General features: G+C 42.2%; 1 protein-coding gene across 3 annotated transcripts in view; it reads right to left on the bottom strand.

Moving 5' to 3' along the window:
* dgkza (diacylglycerol kinase, zeta a) overlaps window positions 1-21517 on the bottom strand; it is a 463144-nt gene that overhangs the window by 174522 nt on the left and 267105 nt on the right. For 2 of the 3 annotated variants that reach the window (XM_073049180.1, XM_073049179.1), the window contains 3 exons: window positions 19312-19391; window positions 12138-12182; window positions 10956-11025 (listed from right to left, as the gene is read on the bottom strand). In XM_073049180.1, coding sequence (XP_072905281.1) covers window positions 10956-11025; window positions 12138-12182; window positions 19312-19391 — 195 coding nt within the window. The remainder of the gene's footprint in view (window positions 1-10955; window positions 11026-12137; window positions 12183-19311; window positions 19392-21517) is intronic. The other variant, XM_073049178.1, reaches the window with a different exon arrangement.

Here is a 21517-nt window from a genome sequence, read left to right as displayed (position 1 = left end):
TGTAATAATAGGGGATTTGTTGGTTAGGGGAACAGGAAAGAGGTTCCGTGGACAAGAATGAGATTCCCAGATGGTACGTTGCCTCCTGGGTGCCAGAGTCAGGGACATCTCAAATCAAGGTCCATAGCATTCTCAAGTGGGAGGGGAGGGTGAACAGCCCAAAGTCGTGGTCCATGTCAGTACCAATGACGTGGGTGGGAGGGTTGACAAGGTGAGTTCAGGGAGTTAGGTGCCAAGTTAAAGGACAGGACCTCCAGGGCTGTAGTAGTTGTAGTCTCTCGAAGTCCAAGGAAGATGAATGTGTTGCTCAGTCAACATCTGTGGGCACGCATATGACTTCTGAGGCCGAAGTCCGAAGTGCAAGAAAGAAGACGAAGATGCACAACACAAGGACCTGTGCGTGAAAGATATTATAGTGAAAAAGCCTTAGCACGGAGACAGTCCCACTCTCTCGGCCTCGGAGGTCAGGACCCACTGGCACGAAGATCGTTACACATGGTGGTAGTAAAATCAAGATTACTACCCATGCCACACGCTAGTGAAGCCAGAAATAGGAAAATCATACCGTTTAACACATGGCTAAGGAGCAAGTGCAAGAGAAAGGGGCTTCAGATTTTTGGATCATTGGGCTCTCTTCCAGGGAAGGTGAGACCTGCACAGAAGGGACAGTTTGCATCTGAACTGGTAGGGGACTAATATCCTAGTGCTGCACGGGGTTGGGGGGGGGGTTAAACTAGAGTTTCAGGGGGATAGGAATCAGAGCACCAGAACAGATTGTAGAGAAAGATGTTGTTAAAACTACTTACAAATTCAGGAACCGAAAGGTTGAGCATTGTGGGACTAATATTCTGAGCTACGTATATTTCAATGCAAGGAGTATTGTAGGAAAGGCGGATCAGCATGGATCAGCTTGTGGAATTATGATATTGTAGCTATAAGTGTGGATTTGTTGCAGGAGAGGCAAGACTGGCAGCTCGATGTTCTGGGGTTCCATTGTTTTAGATGTGATAGAACAGGAGGGGTTAAAGGGTGAGGGGTGACATTGCTAGTAAGGGAAAATGTCACGGCAGTGGTCAGTCGGGACAGACTGGAGAGCTCGTTTAGTGAGGCTTTATGGGTAGATGTGAAGAATAAAATGTATGACCATGTTAATGGGATATTATAGGCCATCCAACAATCTGTGGGATTTAGAAGAGCAAATATGTAGAGATCACAGACTATTGTAAGAAGTATAAAGTTGTGATCGTAGCTGATTTTAACTTTCCACATACTGTTTTGACTGGAACTCCCATTCTGTAAAAGGGCTGGATGGGAAAGAGTTTTTTTAAATGTATTCTGGAAACATTCCTTAATCAGTAGATAGAAGTTCCAACTCGAGAGTTATTAGATCTCCTATTAGAGAATGAGACACAGCAGGTGACAAGTTTGTGTAGGGGAACACTTTGCATCTAGTGGTCATAATGCCATTAGTTTCATGGTAGTTAGGGAAATGGACAGGTCTGGTCCTCAGTTTGAGATTCGCAATTGGAGTGAGTCCAATTTTGAGAGTTTCAGAGTGTGGATTGGGACAGATTGCTTTCTGGCAAAAGGTGTACTTGGTAAGTGGGAGTCCTTCAAAACCGGAAGTCAAAGAGTATAGAACTTGTATACTCCTGTCAAAATAAAAGGCAAGGATAACAGGTTTTGGGAACCTTGGTTTTCGAGTGATATTGAGGCCCTAGTTAAGAAAAAAAAGGTCCATTGCAAGTGGGAACAAACTAGAGAAAAAAAAGTATAAGAAATGCAAGAGAGCACTTAAAGTGGAAATCAGGCACTTAAGAAGGAAAACACTAAAAGGTGGCTTGAGGTTACTCTACCAGATGGTGAAGGAGAATCCCAAGGCCTTCTACAGATATATTAAGAGCAAAAGGATAACAAAGGATAAAATTGGTCCTCTGGAATTTCAGAGTGGTAATCTATATGTGGAGCTGAAAGAGATGTGGGAGATTTAAATAGATTTTTTTCTATCTGTATTTACTTGGGAGACGGACACAGAGTCTATAGAAGAGAAGCAAAACAGCACGGACCCTACACAGATTACAGAGGAGTCGGTGTTTGATGTTTTAAGGCAAACCTCAGACCCTGTGGGAAAGTCGTGAAGAAATCGCAAGGGTCCTAGGAGAGATATTTAAACACCCTTAGCCATGGGTGAGGTGGTGGCGGATTGGAGGGTAGCTAACATTGTTCCATTGTTTAAAAAAGGCTCTAAGAATAAGCCAGGAATTTATAGGCTGGTGAGTTGATATCAGTAGTGGTAAAGTTATTGGAAGGTATTCTAAGGGACTGGATATTTAAGTATTTGGATAGACAGGGACTGATTAGAGATGGTCAACCTGGTTTTGTGCATGGTAGATTGTATCTAACCAATCTTACAGTGTTTTTCAACAAAGTTACCTGGAATGTTGATGAAGGCAAGGCAATGGATGTTGTCTACATGAACTTTAGCGACGCCTTTCACAAAGTCTTGCATGTGAGTTTGATCAAGAAAGTTCAGTCGCTTGGCATTCATGATGAGGTAAGTAACTGGATTACACATTGGCCTCATAGGAGAAGTCAGAGAGTTGTGGTAGATGGCTGCCTCTCTGACTACAGGCCTGTGACGAGTGGTATGCCACAGGGATTGGTCCTCGGTCTGTTGTTGTTTGACATCTCTATCAATGATCCAGGTGAAAAAAATGGTAAACAGAATCAACAAATTTGTGGATGACAGCAAAACTGCGGGTGTAGTGAGCAGCGAGGAAGACCATCAAGGCTTGCAGTGTGCGCCGGACCAGGTTGAAAAATGGGCTTAAAAAAAATGGCAGATTGAATTTAATGCTTACAAGTCTGAGGTGTTGCATTTTGGGAGAACCAACCAGGGTAAGACTTACACAGTAAATAGTAAGACACTGAGGAGTGCAGTAGAACGAAGGGATCTGGGAATACAGGTCCATAATTCATTGAAAGTGGTGTCACAGGTTGATAGGTTCATAAAGAAAGTTTTTGGCACATTGGCCTTCGTAAGTCAATGGACTGAATACAAGAGATGTTATGTTGCAATTGTACAAGACATTGCTAAGGCCTAATTTGAAGTAATATGTGTAGCTATGGTCACCTACCTACAAGACAGTTAAGAACAAGAATGGAAGAGTACAGAGAAAATTTACAATGATGTTGCCAGGACTTGAAGACCTGAGTTATAGGGAAAGATTGAAAAGGTTAGGTCTTTATTCCCCAGAATGTAGAAGATTGAGGAGATATTTGATAAGAGGTATGCAAAATTATAAGGGTATAGACAGGGTAAATGCAAGCAGGCTTTTTCCAGAGGTTGGTCTTGGGTTAAGGGTGAAAGGTGAATTGTTTAAGGGCAATATGAGCTGCCAGTGTAAGTGGTGAATGCGGGTTCAATTTCAACATTTAAGAGAAATTTGGATAGGTACGCGGATGGGAAAGTTATGGAGGACTACGGACCAGGTGCAGATCAACAGGACTATACAGGCATGGATGAGATGGGCTAAAGGGCCTGTTTCAGTGTGGTAGTGTACTGGGGGAAATATGCCACAGCCATAAGAAGGGAAACTGGATGCTTCCCTAACAAATAGAAAACAGGTTATATTAATAAGTCTGAGAAGAAACTGACATTGAGATTGGACAAAGGGAATGTGCTTTTTGGTTTTCTCACTGTTCAGAATTTGCTGATACTATTTCCCCTCATTACCATTCATTAATTTTATAATCCTTTTACTCTTGAACTGCAGGAAGAACGTAGTCCCTGCTGGATAGCTTGCTGTTGAACATAAGCTGCTTGCTGGTCACGGGAGTGCCAAAGCCAACACAAGCGTCATGTGCACTGATTTTAATAAAAAGCATCTTACAACTTGTAAATGTATTTCACATGCACATGCCCTTAACAGCTATTTCTCACCATTTAAGAATGAAATAAAGCATTCCTAATCAACTAGCACTTGCCTAACTTTGAGAGCAAATGTATCAAGAGGTTAAAGTTCATATACAATTGCTGGGGAGTAAGCATTGAAATCATGTGCTCAGTGACAGCTAAACATTATTTTTATTTACTAGCTGTAATGTGGATACCCGAGTATCCCCATGCGACCAGCAAAAAAGAGACTCAACAAATCTGGACAATGCATTCACCTTCCAGACCTAGATTACACAAGCTGAAATTGGAGGAAGAGGCTGAATGAAGATTGTATTGCCCGCAGTACACTGGAGCCTAGCTTGAAGCTAGTTGCACCGATACATAGCTATTGGTCAGGTCTGTCCTCGGCTCTTCCCACAGAATAAAGAGAACCTTTAATTATCCTGAGTTTGAGCACAGCAGTGGTTACAGGATTTCATTTTTGCAAGTCAGCAACTACTGAGACACTCAGGAGAGCATTAAGTGATTATAGGCCACCAGGGTGAGCTGCTGGCAATGATTTGCCCCAATACCAAGTCTCAGGACAACGGGAAGCTCGTGCAAGTGAAAGAGCAGCAATTAGCAAATCTGAAACTCCTGCCAGGGCTAGACGTATAATTAGGCACAGCTGTTACTCGAGAGGAGACATATTTAAGGGCAAACAAAAAAAAAATTGCTCTCAGCAACTGAGAGTTAACCGTAACCTCAACTAAGCAGCTACACTTGCACTCTTTTTCAGGCAGCTGAGGTTATATCTGCTACAAGTGTTCAATTTTCATGGGTGTCAAATTCTCATTACAGGGCAATAAATGAGGCAAATAATGCATATTTATTTTTACAAAACATTTAGTATTGTACATCCCATTAATCAATTAATTTGCCAAATCAACAGAACCATATCAGTTCTTGAGAATTACTGTGTTTTACCTTGGAAACTGCAAAAGGTTGGAAGGAAAGAAGTGCAGTATTTCAGCAGACTAAAGCTCAGCTGGAGAGCTGCTTCCCACAGGCCCACTGAAAGGATTCTATCTGACTGACCCTGCAGGTCAAAGGTGTATAGTAATTTATGAGGGCATACATTTTGTCAATGCCAAAGGGGAACAATACCCCAGAGGGCATAAGGTCTTGAATCCAAGTACTCACACCAGAAATGACAGAGGAAATCAGAGTTTAACAAATGCCTTCTCTCGAAGAGACAGTTTATATTTTTTTTGGCAGAAGGAAATGTGGTGATCAAAGCATAATCTCAAGGAGAGACTGGCACTTTTACAAACCACTCTCAACTCCACACCCAGCATTAGACTTAAAGATAAAAGAATTACATCAAAGTCAGAGTACCAGACCCAATTATTCCTGAGTTTTTGAGATGGGCTGCTCTGGGGCGTACAGGACAACAGTCAGAGTCTGGTGTGCTGAGGTTAGGCATTCCAAGCTGGGAAACCTATATAGAAGCCAGCACTAGATGAGAACAGGCAGTTTATGGAGATGGCCTGTTGACAGAGTCTGAGAGACTGCAGTCTCATAACCACCTTATCCCTTCCATCAAAGAGGTTTCCATCAAACTTGTTACATGCACTTCGAAACATGCAGTGAAATGTATTGTCTGAGTTAAATCAAACTGCAAGTCTTGTCATGCTTCTGGTACCAAAATAGCGTGCCCACAAAATGTTAAACCTAGCCATACATCTTTGGAATTTGGGAGGAAACCCACACAGTCATGGGGGTGGGGAGAGAGGTTGGGGGAAGATGCACAAACAGCTGCAGAAATCGAAGCTCAATCTTACAGCTGGCGCTGTAAAGCGTTGTGCTAACTGCGTTCTTGCATACCTCTGCTCCCCATATCCTAAACTTGCAGCAGGCTCTGGTAATCTATCGCCCTTGTGCTCCTGGTTTAGATCTCTTCAATTTAAAGCTCCTACTCTGGTTTTCCCATCTTCATTTTCCTTCCTCTGTATCTGCCACCAGTGCCAAAATCCTCTGAGAGTTTGACATGTTAGAATTCAGATCGCTTCTCGATCCTCGCTTCTGCCTTCTGCTCCGGAATACCGATCCTGCACTCCCCAGTTGCCTGGTTTATTGATTAATTTGACACATGCACAGTGAAAAGGTACAGTAGTACAAGGGAAAACCATAGCAGAATGCAGAATAAAGTGCAACAGCTTCAGAAAAAGTGCAGTGCAGGTAAGCAAGTTACAAGATCGTAACAAGGTACAGTGAAGAGTTCTTCTTCCTTTACCGGGGAACCATTCAATAGCCTTACAGCCGCACTGAAACCTGGTGGGACATGCTTTTCGGCTTTTTCAGGCTTCAATCCTAAGGAAGAGGGGAGAAGAGAGAATGGCTGGGGTCTTTGATTCTGCTGGCTGCTTTACTGGAGCAGCATGAAGTACAGCCCATGGAGGCCAGGCTGGGTTCAGTGATATGTTTAAGCTGTGTCCACAACTCTCCGCAGTCTTTTGCAGCCACAGGCAGGGCAGTTGCCTTACCAAGCTGTTGATCATCTGCCCTATATTTAGTCATCCCACCATGTCAAATCTTAATAAGGCAGCTGTGAAATTCCTTCACAGTTCACTGTGTTAAAAATGCTATGTAAATAACGCTGTATTTTTGACTTAACTGGTAGAGAAGATTCTGACTTGCTCTTTGTGTGAACTGAGGATGAATTTTGTGTCCGAGTCAGACACTCCATTTGAAGTCCAAGTGCATCTTTAATTGTAGTGTGGCACAGCAGAGGTAACACACTTAAGATGGGACATCTAACCGAAGCCCTGCCTGCCTGCCTTCTCAGGTGGAAGTTAAAGAACCCATAACAACTGATTTGAATTATCTTCACAGCTGGTCAACATGGCAGGAACAAAATATATGATCATTATCACATTGTTATTTGATGGAACTGGCTCAAAACAAATTGGTGCACATGTTTCCTACACAGCAGTGATGTTATTGCAGGAGTATTCTGTTACACAAGAAAAACTGCAGATGCTAGAAATCTGAAGCAACATACAAAATGCTGGAGGAACTCAACAGATCAGGCATCATCTATAGAGGGAAACTGACTGTCAATGCTCTGAGTCGAGACTATTCATCGGAACAGGAAAGCAGAAGTGCAGAGGCTTGTATAACGCGAGCAGGATGGGGAAATGGATGGGGCATCCGTTAGTCTCGCGAGACCATGGATTTGTGCCTTGGAAAGTTTCCTGGGCAGGGTTGTATGGGACACCGGCAGTTGCCCATGCTGCAAGCCTCCCCTCTCCACGCCACCGATGTTGTCCAAGGGAAGGGCAAGAGGTGATACAGCTTGGCACCGGTGTCGTCACAGAGCAATTTGTGGTTAAATGCCTTGCTCAAGGACACAACACGCTGCCTTAGCTGAGGCTTGAACTAGAAACCTTCAGGTCACTAGACCAACGCCTTAACCACTTGTTCACACGCCAAGGATCAGTGGGTGTAAGTGAATCCAAGTGAGAGGGGGAAGTTAAGGGAAGAACAACAAAGCATTTTGTTAGTTATAAATGTACAGCACACTTGTGGAGGTGGTAGAGCTGCTGTCTCACAACCACAGATCCTGACCTCCGCAGTGCTCTCACTGTGGAGACTGCACGTTCGATGGGTTTCCCCAGTTACTCGGGTTTCCTCTCATCCCAAAGATCTGTGGGTTGGTAGGTTCATTACTGTAAATTACCCCTAGCATGATAGTTGATGGTAGAACCTGAGGGGTATGATAGGAGATCAGGGAGAATAAAATAGTGCAAATGGGGCTTGATGAGTAGGGTAACACTGGGCCAAATGGCCTGTTTCACTCTATGATTCTAAGGTGCTTTGGGACAGATTCAGGTCATGAAAAGCCTAAATGCAAATCTCTTTTTCCAATGGTTTTGAGATCAGCGCTGTGAACTTGAGAATGTGTGGTGCTAATAGTTCTATAAAGGTTTTAAACTCCAAGGGGACAATGGAAACAGTAAGCAGGACAGGCCGACTGTGCTGGACTTCCCAAATCATCCCACAAATGGTGCTGTGTTACAATAACCTGTCATCAGAGTTCTCAGTAATACTGGGGAAGTCAGGCTATCCAAAGGTCTCTGGGATTTCCTCCCCTAGCCTTTGAAAACCCATTCGTTCCTCCTTAAGGATGCATTCTTTACAAAGTGCTCTGCCATGTATTATACTTTAAACATTGATGTACTTTATTTGGTCATGGCCCTCAAACTTTACTCCCCTCTCTTGAGTTCTGACTATTTCTTTCCTTTTTGCTCATTACACCCATGTGTGGTGACTCACTCTGCCTAATTGCATCATTAAAAAAAATTCTCTTGCTTTCGACTGCTGACATGGCTTTGTACAATTTTCCTTCTACATCTCTGGTTCATTTCCCCAAGTACTTCATAAATTAAGTCCCCTTTCCATACATCTGGCCTACTTTTTTCTCTCTCTTCTCCCAGTATGTATTTAGTTTTGCTCATAGTTTCCCTCCTAGAATAGAACAAAGACAAAATCCTCTTTGATAATTTTGCTGGGAACTCTGATATTTATTACCCTGATGTTCAACTAACTTTTTTTTGCCATAAATAATTATTCAATTTGGAAAGGAACTTTTACTTTCCACCCTGGCCTTTGAAGCTACACAGTACTAGGGAATCAAAACATAGCATCTAGCCTATTTCAGCATGCACACCAAGAGGGGAAGTCCTGGGTCAAATGCCTTATCTAAGGTGAGAGTAATTTGCCTCATCCCTCTGACTGGGGGGGGGGGGGGGGGGAAGAGAAAATCAATCAGCCAGGATCCCCAATCCAGTGATCTTTGCCAGAACTTCTGTGACAGAAGATAAGCGGAGCCTTTATTCCAGACTGACTGGCGGGGAATGCTGCTGGACGAGGTAGCAGATGGGTTGAGTTTGACTGACAATATTACAACCAATGTGGCAGAGACTGCCGCAGAGATCAGAACTGCATGATGAGCACAATGAAGAGTAAAATTAAAGGAGGAACCAGGAGATAAAATGAAGGCTAATAACACAAGCAAATATGAAATGTTGTCCTCGAATGCAATGTTGCATTGGCAGAGGTGTGATATTCAGGGTACCCTTCAGAGTAGATTCTTACCTCATGATAATTTTAAGCACTTTAGCACCTTAAAATTGGTCCCTGTTTCCGCTTGTAATGGCCATTGCCCCGCCAGATCAATCAACCAAAAAAAGGAGGGAAAATCATCAAAATTGGCCTCTCATAGCAAACTGTCGGGGATAAAAATGTAAGACAAAGATAACAGAAGTAGTTTAGAGGAGAGGGCAGATAGATTGTATTGAGGAAAGGAATAAGAATCACAATACAACCCTAAGAAAACACTCAATTCCAAAACAAAAGTGAATCGAAGTGTACTCTGTTTAAATAAATACACCCTTTGAGAAATATCTGGATGTGGAAAATGCTTTTAAATATGAATTGATTGAAGGAGGAACTGAATAGAAAAGCAAGGGGATGGTACAAAATACTTGCTAAGTCAGAGTACTGATGTCCATTATAGAGCAGAGGCATGAAGCAGCTGATCAGATAGATACAATATTATGGCACTTGCAATGGAAAACTCAAAGGCTGATCACAGTATTAACTTAGAGGATGTGATCCAGGTTCTAATAAAACTATTCCAAGTTTTAAAAGCATAAACAATATTTCTACTGGTCAGCAAATAGGCACTAGCTCAGTACTAGAAGCAATGAAGGCAAGTATAGCTCAAAGATCACAGAGAAAAATTAGAACAAATTTTCCTTATGAGAATTAATGGAGTATATAATCCAGCACCACAAGGGGCTGCCAGAAGCTTTCAGTAACTGGGCTGATAACAGGAAATCTGCAAACTGGCCAAAGAATAAAAATGGTAAGTATGTAGTATGGACAGAGAAGTAACATTTTGGTCCATGATTCCCAAGTGGAGGTAGCTTTGTCATTGTACAGATATAACGGGCTAAAAAGGCCAACTTCTGCATTAGGTATCATTCACACAATGGACCTTGAAAAGGCTGAATACTTCTATAGTATATTACATCCCTCTTCCATCAGACTCTGAGATCCTGAATAATTACTGCAACTCTTAATAGTTTTAGACAGAATAAATACTCTTTCATGTCCCCTCCTCTCCACAGGTCTTACCCGAGACCCTGAATTCATCACTGCTCTCCCCCCGCCCTTTATCTCTACCAGATTCCACTTTCTTCAGGCTTTCAAAATGACCTAAATAAACACCATGTAATAGTCACCTTTCACAAGGCTCTGAGTGATTCCTTCAATAAACATTACATCACACTCCTCTCACCAGGGTCTGCAAGACCCTAAACAAACACACAAAATTTCTTTCAACTCATTATTAACAAGCAGGAATGGCACTACTTTTTTGACAAGATCTGCGGATTGAAGGAAATAGCTCTTTCTCTCCTTTCATAATCAGCCGTGCCAAAGAATTAATAAAGGCTTCACCAAGTTATAAATGGTTCTGTATTTTAACACAAGTTTGAGACAGACATTTGAGTGATCATATGACTTTATGTACTTTTATTACTCCCTGAGTAAGAGTCATTTTCTCCTGTCATGCATTGCTGAAGATTGGTTAAGTCTTTGATGATGGGAATTAAGACTTGGATGATTGGGAAAATAGCTTTTCACCTGTATTGGGGTTTATGGCTGATGATAAATGCAGCTTTGCTTTACAACTGATCTACGTTAGAATTCATTTCGAAACCACGATGAAATAACATCTTTAAAAATGACATGTACCCAAAGGATGATCCCAATGTTCAGTATTTTATTGCTTTTGAATTCTCTTTAAGTGGAATGTGCACTTTGGTGGCAAACCCTGCATCCACAATTCGTCCTTTGAAATACTGTTTTAAGGGGACAGGAATTTACAAAGTTGTTGAAGAATTTTTGTGACTGTAATACAAGAAATAGTCCTTTAAAAGGCCTTTCACAAGTATTTGTGATGGAATGTTTCTTTACTACGTACAATATCTTTCAAAAAGATACTTACAGTCCAGAAAACACCATTTTGGGGAGAGCTTCTGTGAAGATAAGGTTCTAGACTTGGTGCCATCACCTTCCTGCAAAGGGATATGAAATTAAAACAACTTGATTTAACAGTTACAGTAATTTGATTTGTGAATCAACACTACAATGGGGTACAATGGAGCTGTTACGTTTACAAGTCCCAACTCTAAGATGGAGAAGATATGGGGGTTTGAATCATGTTAGGCCACACCAGCAAGGAGAACAAGAATATATTCTGATGGTATACACAAACCCATAGGTTAGATGATTTCCTGTCACACAGGGTAAAAAACCACCCCATTATCTGGGCTAAACATGGTTATGACCACCAGGATAGCATTCATAATGTAGCCATTAAACCGGCTGTTAAATCTTCCACCATTTGGCGTCACTTTCCAAGCAGAAAAAGAGTGAAAACACGGTATCAAAGGGTGCAACAAACCACACTGACAGAAAACAGGCTATTGCTGAAATCACGAATGTGAAAACATCAAGTGCAGAAAGACATGATCAATACATCAATAAAGAAGCCTCAGAGGATCCAATGAAACAAGAGAACAGAAGATACTGATTATGTTGACTGGATTAAGCCGACGTACATGTTATAAAAAATACTGCAATTGAAGGAAATTATTGATATATTCCAAGCTGCAGAACTCAATTCTGAGGACGTCAATGGTATTTCAAAACTCAGATAGGGAGTGGCACCTGGATTACAGTTCACTCACTATGTACCCTGCCAAGGCTGAACCTCAGTGATTGAGAATGCCCACTAGAGGAACTGGCTGACCTTCTAACACAACTACATGGGGGAATACTTCGGAAATTGGAATGTTGTTTGATTCAATTAGATCGGTTTATCATCTCAGCATTTTTTCTGGGGGTGGGGGAGATAAGCAGCAGCATGTAATATTCTTGCATTACAGATGTTTGGTCACCGCCACTCAAATGTAATGTTACATTACCATCAAACAGGTGGTGCACATGCAAACTAAATCTCACGTCGACCACATGAAAACAGTCCTTACATGCAAACGCTCCGCACAAATCACTACAGCAGTCCCTGTGCGCAACCAGGAAGATGTACTCATGCGCAAAAGAGATCAGATTTTGGTAACTGTTCAGATCAGCACATGCCATTGAGCCAAATCAACAGGTCACAAACCTGCAGCATCAGATGCTGGAGCGAGGGATGAACCAGGGGGAAATCCTGTGGAAGAGTAGAACACCTTGCATTGATCAGTAACTGAGGGATACCTGCTGTACCCATCCTGACTGAATTTTGTTTCATCGAGAGGTCGTAGATACAATGCACAGTACACAAGTCGTCTCTGGCAAGCGGTAAGACAAAGGTCATCAGGCTGAGGTATTCTCGGGCATCCTGCAGGAGTCAGCAGCACTAAACCAAACTTCTGCTTAGCAACAGGAGATCCACAGTGGGTGGAAGTGCCTGCCATGGGGTGGGGGTTGAAAGGAAAAGGGAAGTGCCTGGCAAGAGGGGAGCAAAATGGAAAATGCAAACAATAAATGGTGCAAGGGAGTTAGGAGGAACAGCACCTCGTGTTCCGCCTGGGCAATCTACAAACCCATGGCATCTTCCTGTAAACTGCCCCCCCCCCCCCACCATTTTTTCTCTCCCCGATCTTCATCACTGCTTCTTGCCTTTCCTCAATCTACTTCATCTGTCCACACACACTTAGTGGTTCACCTCCTCTACTGTCCCCAACTGCCCTCCCCTCCTCCCTCACCTGATTCCGTGCTCCACCTTCCTCTCCTTTCAGATTCCATCACCTTCAACCCTTTCTCACCTCTACCTGTTACCTCCCAACTTCTGCCATTGCTTACACCCTCCTCTCCTCCAACTGTCCAGCACTCCTTTCTCACATGGAACCACCTACCACTTGCCAATTCTTATCCACCCCGTCCTCTCACCTTTGCATGTGGATATCTCCCTCAAGTCCCTCTGTATCTTCATCACAAAACACATCATCAAGCTTTGTATCATCAGCATGTATGGATAACAGGCACTTCACTCCCTCAGATGGATTAAGGACTAGGGCTCCAGCAATGATCCTCCAATGTCCCAACCCAACAGGACCCATTTCTTCCTACTTTCGCTTCCATCTGCTGAGCATTTAATTCAAACCCCGTATACCACATGCTCTAATTGCAGTTAATCTTATGTGGCAAATATCAAAAGGCCTTATGAAAAACAAAATGAATCACATCATTTTCCTTGTCCTTATCCTTTCTTCTTGTTACGACTTCAAAAGTTAAACTATTTCCCAAACATAAGCTTCCTTTAGAAATCACGTTGACTTCCATTTGTGTTTTCCAAGTACTCGCTTACCACTTCTTTAACAATAGATTGCAGCATTTTTCATACTGCTGATGTCAAGCTAACTGCTCCAAATTTCCAGCTTTTCTTTTGCCCTCTTTTCTTAAACAGTGAGACTACAGATTACATTCGATACCATCAAATTTGTGAAGGTCCTCTAACAGCCATAACATTTTGGAAGATGACTACCAGTGCATTCACTACCTCCATAACCGTTAGCTTTGAAGCCTTCAGATGCAGTCATCAGGTCTTGGGGATTTATCACCTATGTTTCCCATTAATGTCACCAACGTTAATTTGTTTAACTGATATTAATCCTTCAAGCTCTTTATTTTAGACCTATGGTCCTCCACTGTTTCAGGTTTTCTATTTCTTCTTCTGTGATGTCAGGCAGAAAATACTTTTTTCCCTCTACTGTTTCCTTTGGTATAATTTTCCTGTCTCCACCCATATGATCCATAGGATCCATATGAACATTGAACCTACCAATAAAAATGGCACAGATAGCGGAGCTGGTGTCTCACGGCTTCAATAACCCTGGTTCAATCTTGAGCTTGTGTGGAGTTCGCATGCTCCCCCTGTGACCGTGAGTGCTCTCTTTTCCTTCCATATCCCAAGGATGTCTGAGTTGGTAAGCTAATTGTCTGCTGTAAATTGGCCTGGGTGTAGTTGAACAGTGGAATTGGGGGCAGTGGGGGAGGGCACGGGGGGAATGCAAGGAGAGTAAGTTACAGAAAAATTAGAGGGGAAGAGGATTGTTCTGTTGTCTGTATAGACTCAATAGGCCAAACTGGGCTCTTGCTTTTATCATAGGGAATGTGAAACATCCTCTCTACATCATGCGCATCACGGCTGCTCCAGCTCATACTTGTTTCAAATAAATTCCTTTTTTGCTCTTCTAACTCTTGTGAGCGTAATCCCAGCCTGACTAGCCTATCATCATAAGACGTTCTTCCATCTTATCCAACTTCAGCTCATCTTCTCCATTTTCTATTCCTGTGGAAGCAATTACAATTTGTTTTGATATTTCTTGCCAGCCTTCCTTCATATTCTACTTCACCTTCCCTTAACAATGCCTTGGTCATCTTTGACTGAACTGTAAAAATTTCCTAATCCTCAGGCTTATTTCATTCTTTGGGGGAATGTTATAAGCCTTCTCCTTTGATCTAATACTATCTTTAACTCCTCTTGCGAGCCATAGCTGGACCACTTTCATGTTTATTTTTGCCTTGAAGGGGAAACACATTACTTGTAAATGACATTAATTATTTAAAAGGTTAGCTATTGCCTGTTTACTGTCATACAAGTTAATGCAGTTTCCCAAGCTATCATATCTGACGTAGAGCTTCAGTCTTTGCAGAATTTTCTTGTTTAAATTTAAGGGGCTAGTTTCAATTTGCATGAAATGATATACAGTTTTTATATCAAATTCAATATCATAATTATTGTTTCTTTGAGATCCTTTGACCATCAGAGCATCAATTAGCCCTTTTTCATTATACAAAATCAGATCCAAAATAACCAGCCCCTTTGCTGGATCTTCACAATAACAATCTAGAAAACCAGCTTTTCTTTATGCCATAAATTCATTTTTTACACTGTTTATTGCTAGTACAGTTCTCAGTCTATATGCAAAATTCCTCATATTTACTGTATTACCAACACCCTAATATTTCTGATTAATAACAACGCTTCACGTTACATTCACTGAGGCCTACAGATAGCTCCCATTTATTTTTTTCCCATCACTTGCTGGTGCTCAGCTCCATCCAAATTGATTCAACTTCCTCATTTTCTGAATGAAGTTATTTCACCGTAGCTGCCCTTATTCCACTCATTAAAATCAAGTCCAGCCCACCTCTTTCTCCATTTTGTCCATCTCTTTTAAAATTTAAATAATTTGAAATATGTAACCATGTATTTTCTGGTTATTAACTCCCAGCCATTTATTTCTATTAATACCATTACCTCTCCTGCCACGTTACAAATGCATTCAGATTTTAAAAAAGTCTTCAGTTCTATCTTTGTGCACTTTTCCCTCCTCATACCCTATTTGGCGATGCCCATGTACAGTCACTTCCTGAAAGATTATGGACATCATTACCCATTATACTGCCCAGTATTGTCAAATTCTCCTTTCTATTTAAGTTTTAAATTACCTCTCAACAGACACCCCACCTCCCAGACCTCACCCAAAACAACTCAAGGTCTTACTTAAAGTCACCAGAACACAATGCCGATTCTGACTAAAGCTTACCTAAATGGAACAGCTCCCTCTTCCCTGAAACTGATCCCAGTGGCCCACAAATTAAAGTACATTTCTCCAATGCCAATCTTTGAACTGCACATTCAATTCACTGACCACTTTCACCCTAGTCCATTTGCAGGCAGCTCAAGAAATAACAGAGCGATCCTCACTTCTGCACCATCCTGCAATTTCGCTGAGATGCCAGTGGGATTTGTAGCTCGCTCCACAACATGAATGGCAGCATCCTGGCTGGACAGTGCGACACACAAAATAACACACTGAAAAATGCAAAGGCTTCACTGAAATTGTCGCCATTTAAAGGACTCTGCCACAGAGGAAGGATCTGAAAGCACTCTGCTCATTACCGCAGAGATAACTTCGGGTAAACAGAATTCCAAAAATCCAGTCTTTAGGATTTTACCTACTATTTTTTGGGATCAGAAATCTTTCAGTTACACTCACAGCTGAAGTCCTTTACTATCGGCAATACTCAGTCAATCAACTGACAGAAAGTAGTACCGTAGCATGGCACTTGCTACGAAAGTCATCATGAAATCTCACGATGCAGTTACAGAATATTCAGAGTCTAAATTTATTCCAAGAAGTTCCACTCTTTCCTTATATACATGCCTGCATTATTTCCTCAGAGCACAAGAAATAGAAGTTTATTCCTAAACCTACTTCTAATACTCCTCAAACCTTGCATTTCAGACCACAATTTGCTGCAGAGAAATGTCTCTTACATCCATTGTAAATCTTCAATCAATTACCGTACATTTTCATCCCGGTTCTTCCCATTAGCACAACCCACATTCTCATTTAACTTCAATTCCCCATTGAATTCTAAACGCATTATAACCTTCGCTGCTCTAACGGTGAAGAATCCAAGCTCCCACCTCTTTGGTATCAGATTGATAAATTACTCCTTTACCTTCTTCAAGACATTAAATCTGCACTAAAGTGCATGCCCAGAATCATACATGATGGTCTCCACCTGAGATGCAATAATCGTTTATGAAGTTTCACTGGATATTCTGTGGGCTTCCACCATTGCATATCCAATTATAACGTGAAAAATCCCATCAGTTTTTGTAACAGTCCTTTAAGCTTGACTTGTTACGAGCAAAGATGTGTATGTGAAATCCTCATCATTGATGTAGCTTCAAAATTGTCCAATTTATAATAATTTCTTTTCACTCTTCCTGCCAAATTCAATCAAATACTTCCCTGTATTAAATTTCACCTGCCAGATATCTCTGCATCTTATGCCAATCTATCCCTTCTTAAAGTATCCCTAATTTTCAATCCTTATTCCTTGCCTTGCAAATTCAACCCCGTTCCTCCCTCCTGCATTTGGCATCAAAAGCAGCCGTGATTGCACAGCTGAGCCCTGGGAAAAATGACTGCATACCTCAGCGATGAATGTACATCGTATGCTGCTCTGATTTGAATCTCTTAACTAGTCATCATTATTTCTTAAACCATGTCAATAAAAAAGGCCTATCAGAATGATTCCGGGAATGAAATGGTTAATGTATGAAGATTGGTTGATGGTTCTGGGCTTGTACCTGCTGGAGTTTAGAAGAATGGGAGGGGAGTGTCTAATTGAAACCTATCGGACATTGAAAGGCCTAGATAGAATGGATGTGGAGTGGATGTTTCCTACAGTGGGGATTCTGAGACTAGGGGGCACAATGTCAGAATAGAAGAATGTCCTGTTAGTACAGAGATGAGGAGGGATTTCTTAAGCTAGAGGGTGGTGAATCTGTGGAAGTCATTGCCACAGACAGCTGTGGAGACCAAGTCATTGAGTATATTTAAAGTGGAGGTTGATAGGTTCTTGATTAATCCGGGCCTCAAGAGTTATGGGGTGAAGGCAGGAGAATGGGGTTGAAAGGGATGGAGTGGTGGATCAGACTCACTGGGCCAAATGGACTAATTCTGCTCCTAAGTCTTATGGACATGAAAGCAATGTGCTTTCAAAGACTGTTTTTCTCTTAAAACCAACAAGCCTGAAAGTCAACCAAAACTTGGAAATGCTACAATCAAGACATGCTGAAAGATTTTACATAGAGGTGGCATTAACTAGCTCTATGACTGAATGAATTCTATAAAAACGAACAAATACAAAATACAAAAACAAAAACAAAGCAAATACCAATCTTCTGGATTGGAGGGTTTAGGTACTTTGCTCGCTTGGACGTGAACATTTTAAAGGAAGATCTTCCTTTAGGTGGAATTGTTCAGATATTCATTATTCCTGTACTTCATATCGTGAAAGTGCTGCTCAGAAAATATAGTGTGAGATACTGTGGGAAGATTATTTCTTCATCTGAGGAAAGGTGGGGATGTGTTTTCTGGAGACAGACAGGGTGAGATGCTCTTGGATGTGATGTTAAACCGAGGAACTTCTTCAGAATGAATTTAGGCAGATTATTTAAGTTTGTGCAATATTTTGGTAATGAATACAAGAAGCTATCACTTCTAAAACAGTATCTTTGTTCACAGTCTCTGCGCAGTGCAGGTACTTCTGGAGCAGTTTATTTGAAGCAGAAGAGAATAATTGTAAATTAATGGTGGTAAAATGAAACCTCACTCTTAATTAAAGCAGCATATTTTTGTATCGGATTTTTATGGCGACTGCTTGCTTCCTGCTCCCCACCCCTTTCCACCCACCCCAATCTGGTTTAAACTCGTCAAGTACCAAGAGCCTAATAAGTCATTGCTCCCATCAGCACAGGCACTGCCAACACTTGACTCAGCCAGCGCTCAAATGCATCGTCTGAAATAGCTTTCATTGGTCTTCTCTCCATCATTCAGAGTCAGTTCAGAACAATCGCCCACTTCTCTTTCTGGCCTTCCATTGTATCTGAGCAGGATGGAACAGTCTAGGGCTCCTGAATGCAACAATACTTTGCTAGGCTCCAGCTTGCCACCAGGGGTCGCCAGGTTTAAAAAAAACACTAATTACTTTTAACATTCCAGCAACAATATCATTAGCCACAACAGAGGGTAATACAGACCCTTCTTCAGGACTAAGGAAGGGGGAGGATGTCAGAATGAAAAGTGGGCAGAGGGGAAAGAGGTCAGATGGAAGGTGATAGGTGATGTCAAGTGGGTGGGAAAGGTCAAGAGCTGGAGAAGAAAGAATCTGATAGGAGAGGAGAGTCGACCATAGGAGAAAGGGAAGGAGGAGGGGACCCAGGGGTAAGTAATGGGCAAGTTAGAAGAAGTAAATGTCAGAGTGGGGATTGAAGAAGGGGGCATGGAAGGAGAAATCGATATTCACGCCATCATGTTGGGAGGGTTGCTCCTCCACACTGAGGGAGGCTTCATCTTGGCACAAGAGACAGCCATAGACCGACACGTCGGAATGGGAGTGGGAATTTAAATGTTTGGCCATAAGAGACATACACAAAGGAGATTTTTGCAGATGCTGGAACTCTTGATCAGCACATACACAAGATCCTAGAGGAACTCAGCAGATCGAGTAGCACCTATGGAGGGTAATAAGGTGCCGAGATCTTTCATCAGAAGGGGATAGAAGCCAATATAAGAAGGTGGGGTGGAGGAGGAGGAGTACAAGCTGGCAGGTGAGGAGGAAATGGGTGGGGTTGGGAAGGGGGATGCTGGGAAGGAGCTGGAAGAGGTAAAGGGCTGAAGAAGAAAGCTAATAGGTGAGGACAGTTGGAAGAAGGGGAGGGAGGTAGAGAACCAGAAAAAGGTGATGTCAGGCGAGGACATGAGACATACCTCCTGAAGCCTCTCAATGTGGGTGCGGCAGATCTCCAGGTCACTGTCTCCGGGGACAACGATGATGCCCAAGGGCACAGCTGAAACAGAATGGGAATGAACGTGAAACAATGCACATGTCAAAAAGAGTGAAATCAGCAACAGTAAAATGAACTGCAGTCAAATTACACCATTCAGATACCAACAAAATACTTCACAGATGAGTAATTTGGGTCCTGTAACAAAGAATGGATGCGTTGACATTGGAGAGGGTCCAGAGGAGGGTTACAAGAATGATCCTGGAAATGAAAGGGTTAATGTATGAGGAGCATTTGATGGCTCTGAACCTGTTCTCACTGGAGTTTAGAAGATTGAGTGGAAGAGTCTAGGACCAGAGGGCTTATCCTTAGAAGGATGTCCCTTCAGAAAAGAGAAATTCTTTAGCCAGAAGGAGGTAAACCTATGGAATTCACTGCCAAAAATGGCTGTGGAGGACATGTCATTGAGTCATTTAAAGCGGAGGGTCATAAGTTTTCGATTTATAAGGGTGTCAAAGGTTATGGGGAGAAGGCAAGAGAATGGGGTTGAGATGGAAAATAAATCAGCCATGATCAAATAGCAAAGTAGACTCAATGAGCTGAATAGCGTAATTCTGCTTCTGTGCCTTATGGTCTTTATTTCCAAAATACAGTTACTGTAACAATATAGAAAACACCAGGTCTTCACAAAAAGATCATTTAACTTTAAAAAAGGCAGGTAGTTCAAAACATTAGGAACAGTCTCAAGTCAAGTCAACTTTTATTGAGATTTTGACCATAACTGCTGGTACAGTACATAGTAAAAATGAGACAACGTTTTTCAGGACCATGGTGTTACATGACACAGTACAAAAACTAGACTGAACTACATAATAAAAAAAAACAGAGAAAGCTACACTAGACTACAGACCTACACTGGACTGCATAAAGTGCACAAAACAGTGCAGGCATTACAATAAATAATAAACAGGACAGTAGGGCAAGGTATCGGTCCAGGCTCTGGGTATTGAGGAGTCCGATAGCTTGGGGGAAGAAACTGTTACATAGTCTGGTCGTGAGAGCCCAAATGCTTCGGTGCCTTTTCCCAGATGGCAGGAGGGAGAAGAGATTGTATGAAGGGTGCATGGGGTCCTTCATAATGCTGTTTCCTTTGCGGATGCAGCGTGTAGTGTAAATGTCCGGGATGGCAGGAAGAGAGACCCCGATGATCTTCTCAGCTGACCTCACTATCCGCTGCAGGGTCTTGCGATCCGAGATGGTGCAATTTCCGAACCAGGCAGTGATGCAGTTGCTCAGGATGCTCTCAATACAACCCCTGTAGAATGTGATGAGGATGGGGGGTGGGAGATGGACTTTCCTCAGCCTTCGCAGAAAGTAGAGATGCTGCTGGGCTTTCTTTGCTATGGAGTTGGTGTTGAGCTGGTGTATGGACTTGCTTGTTCATATCCACCTGGCAGGCATCAGCCCTGTTTACCATCTCAGCTTCCGCACAGCAAGATTGCCAAAGTGGGTAGTGCTCAAATCTCCAAGATGCCATGGGCCACCACACCCATGTGAAAATTCAGGCAGAGGGAAATGAACAGTCAAGCTGGGTCTGGCACAAGAGGATGCCTAGTAATTAACAAATTTGCCTTCCGGTTATTTAATTAACTTTCAATCAACCTTTTCAAATAAGTTTCAAATATTTAATATCTATTTAATTTTGATTTAGATTTAGCAATTTTGATAATGGAGCTTTCTGAGAGTTAACAGTAGTGAACTTCACAGAAGGATCTAATTTTACATCAAGATGGTTTAGCAGCTTCTCCAAGCAGCACTAACACAAGAGCAGAATCAATGGGATAAAAATTTACATGCCCAGTAACTCCCACCAAAGCTACACCTGCATGGGGCAGTCACCAGTTTGACCTGTTAGTATGTGACTGACAGAGCCTGGAGCCCAAACAGTTCAATGTGGAAGAGGTTGTTGGGTACACATCAACGCGCCTGGGCTTAACTGTGGTGCAGCTTCTGACAACACACAGCTTCCACTGTGACCAGAGGAAAAACACTAATATAGGTGAGACTCTGTAGAACAGAGGGTGCCAATACATAGCTGTCGAAGAGTGGTGACGCAGGCAGATAAGGTGGTGAAGGTGGATCTTGCCATGGTCACATTTGTTGGTCAGGTCAGTGAGTACAGCAGCTTT

The sequence above is a fragment of the Hemitrygon akajei genome, chromosome 6 (genome assembly GCF_048418815.1).
Source record: "Hemitrygon akajei chromosome 6, sHemAka1.3, whole genome shotgun sequence".
Lineage (NCBI taxonomy): Eukaryota > Metazoa > Chordata > Chondrichthyes > Myliobatiformes > Dasyatidae > Hemitrygon > Hemitrygon akajei.
The sequence above is the reverse complement of the archived record's forward strand: the minus strand, read 5'-3'. Positions and strand labels throughout refer to the sequence as shown.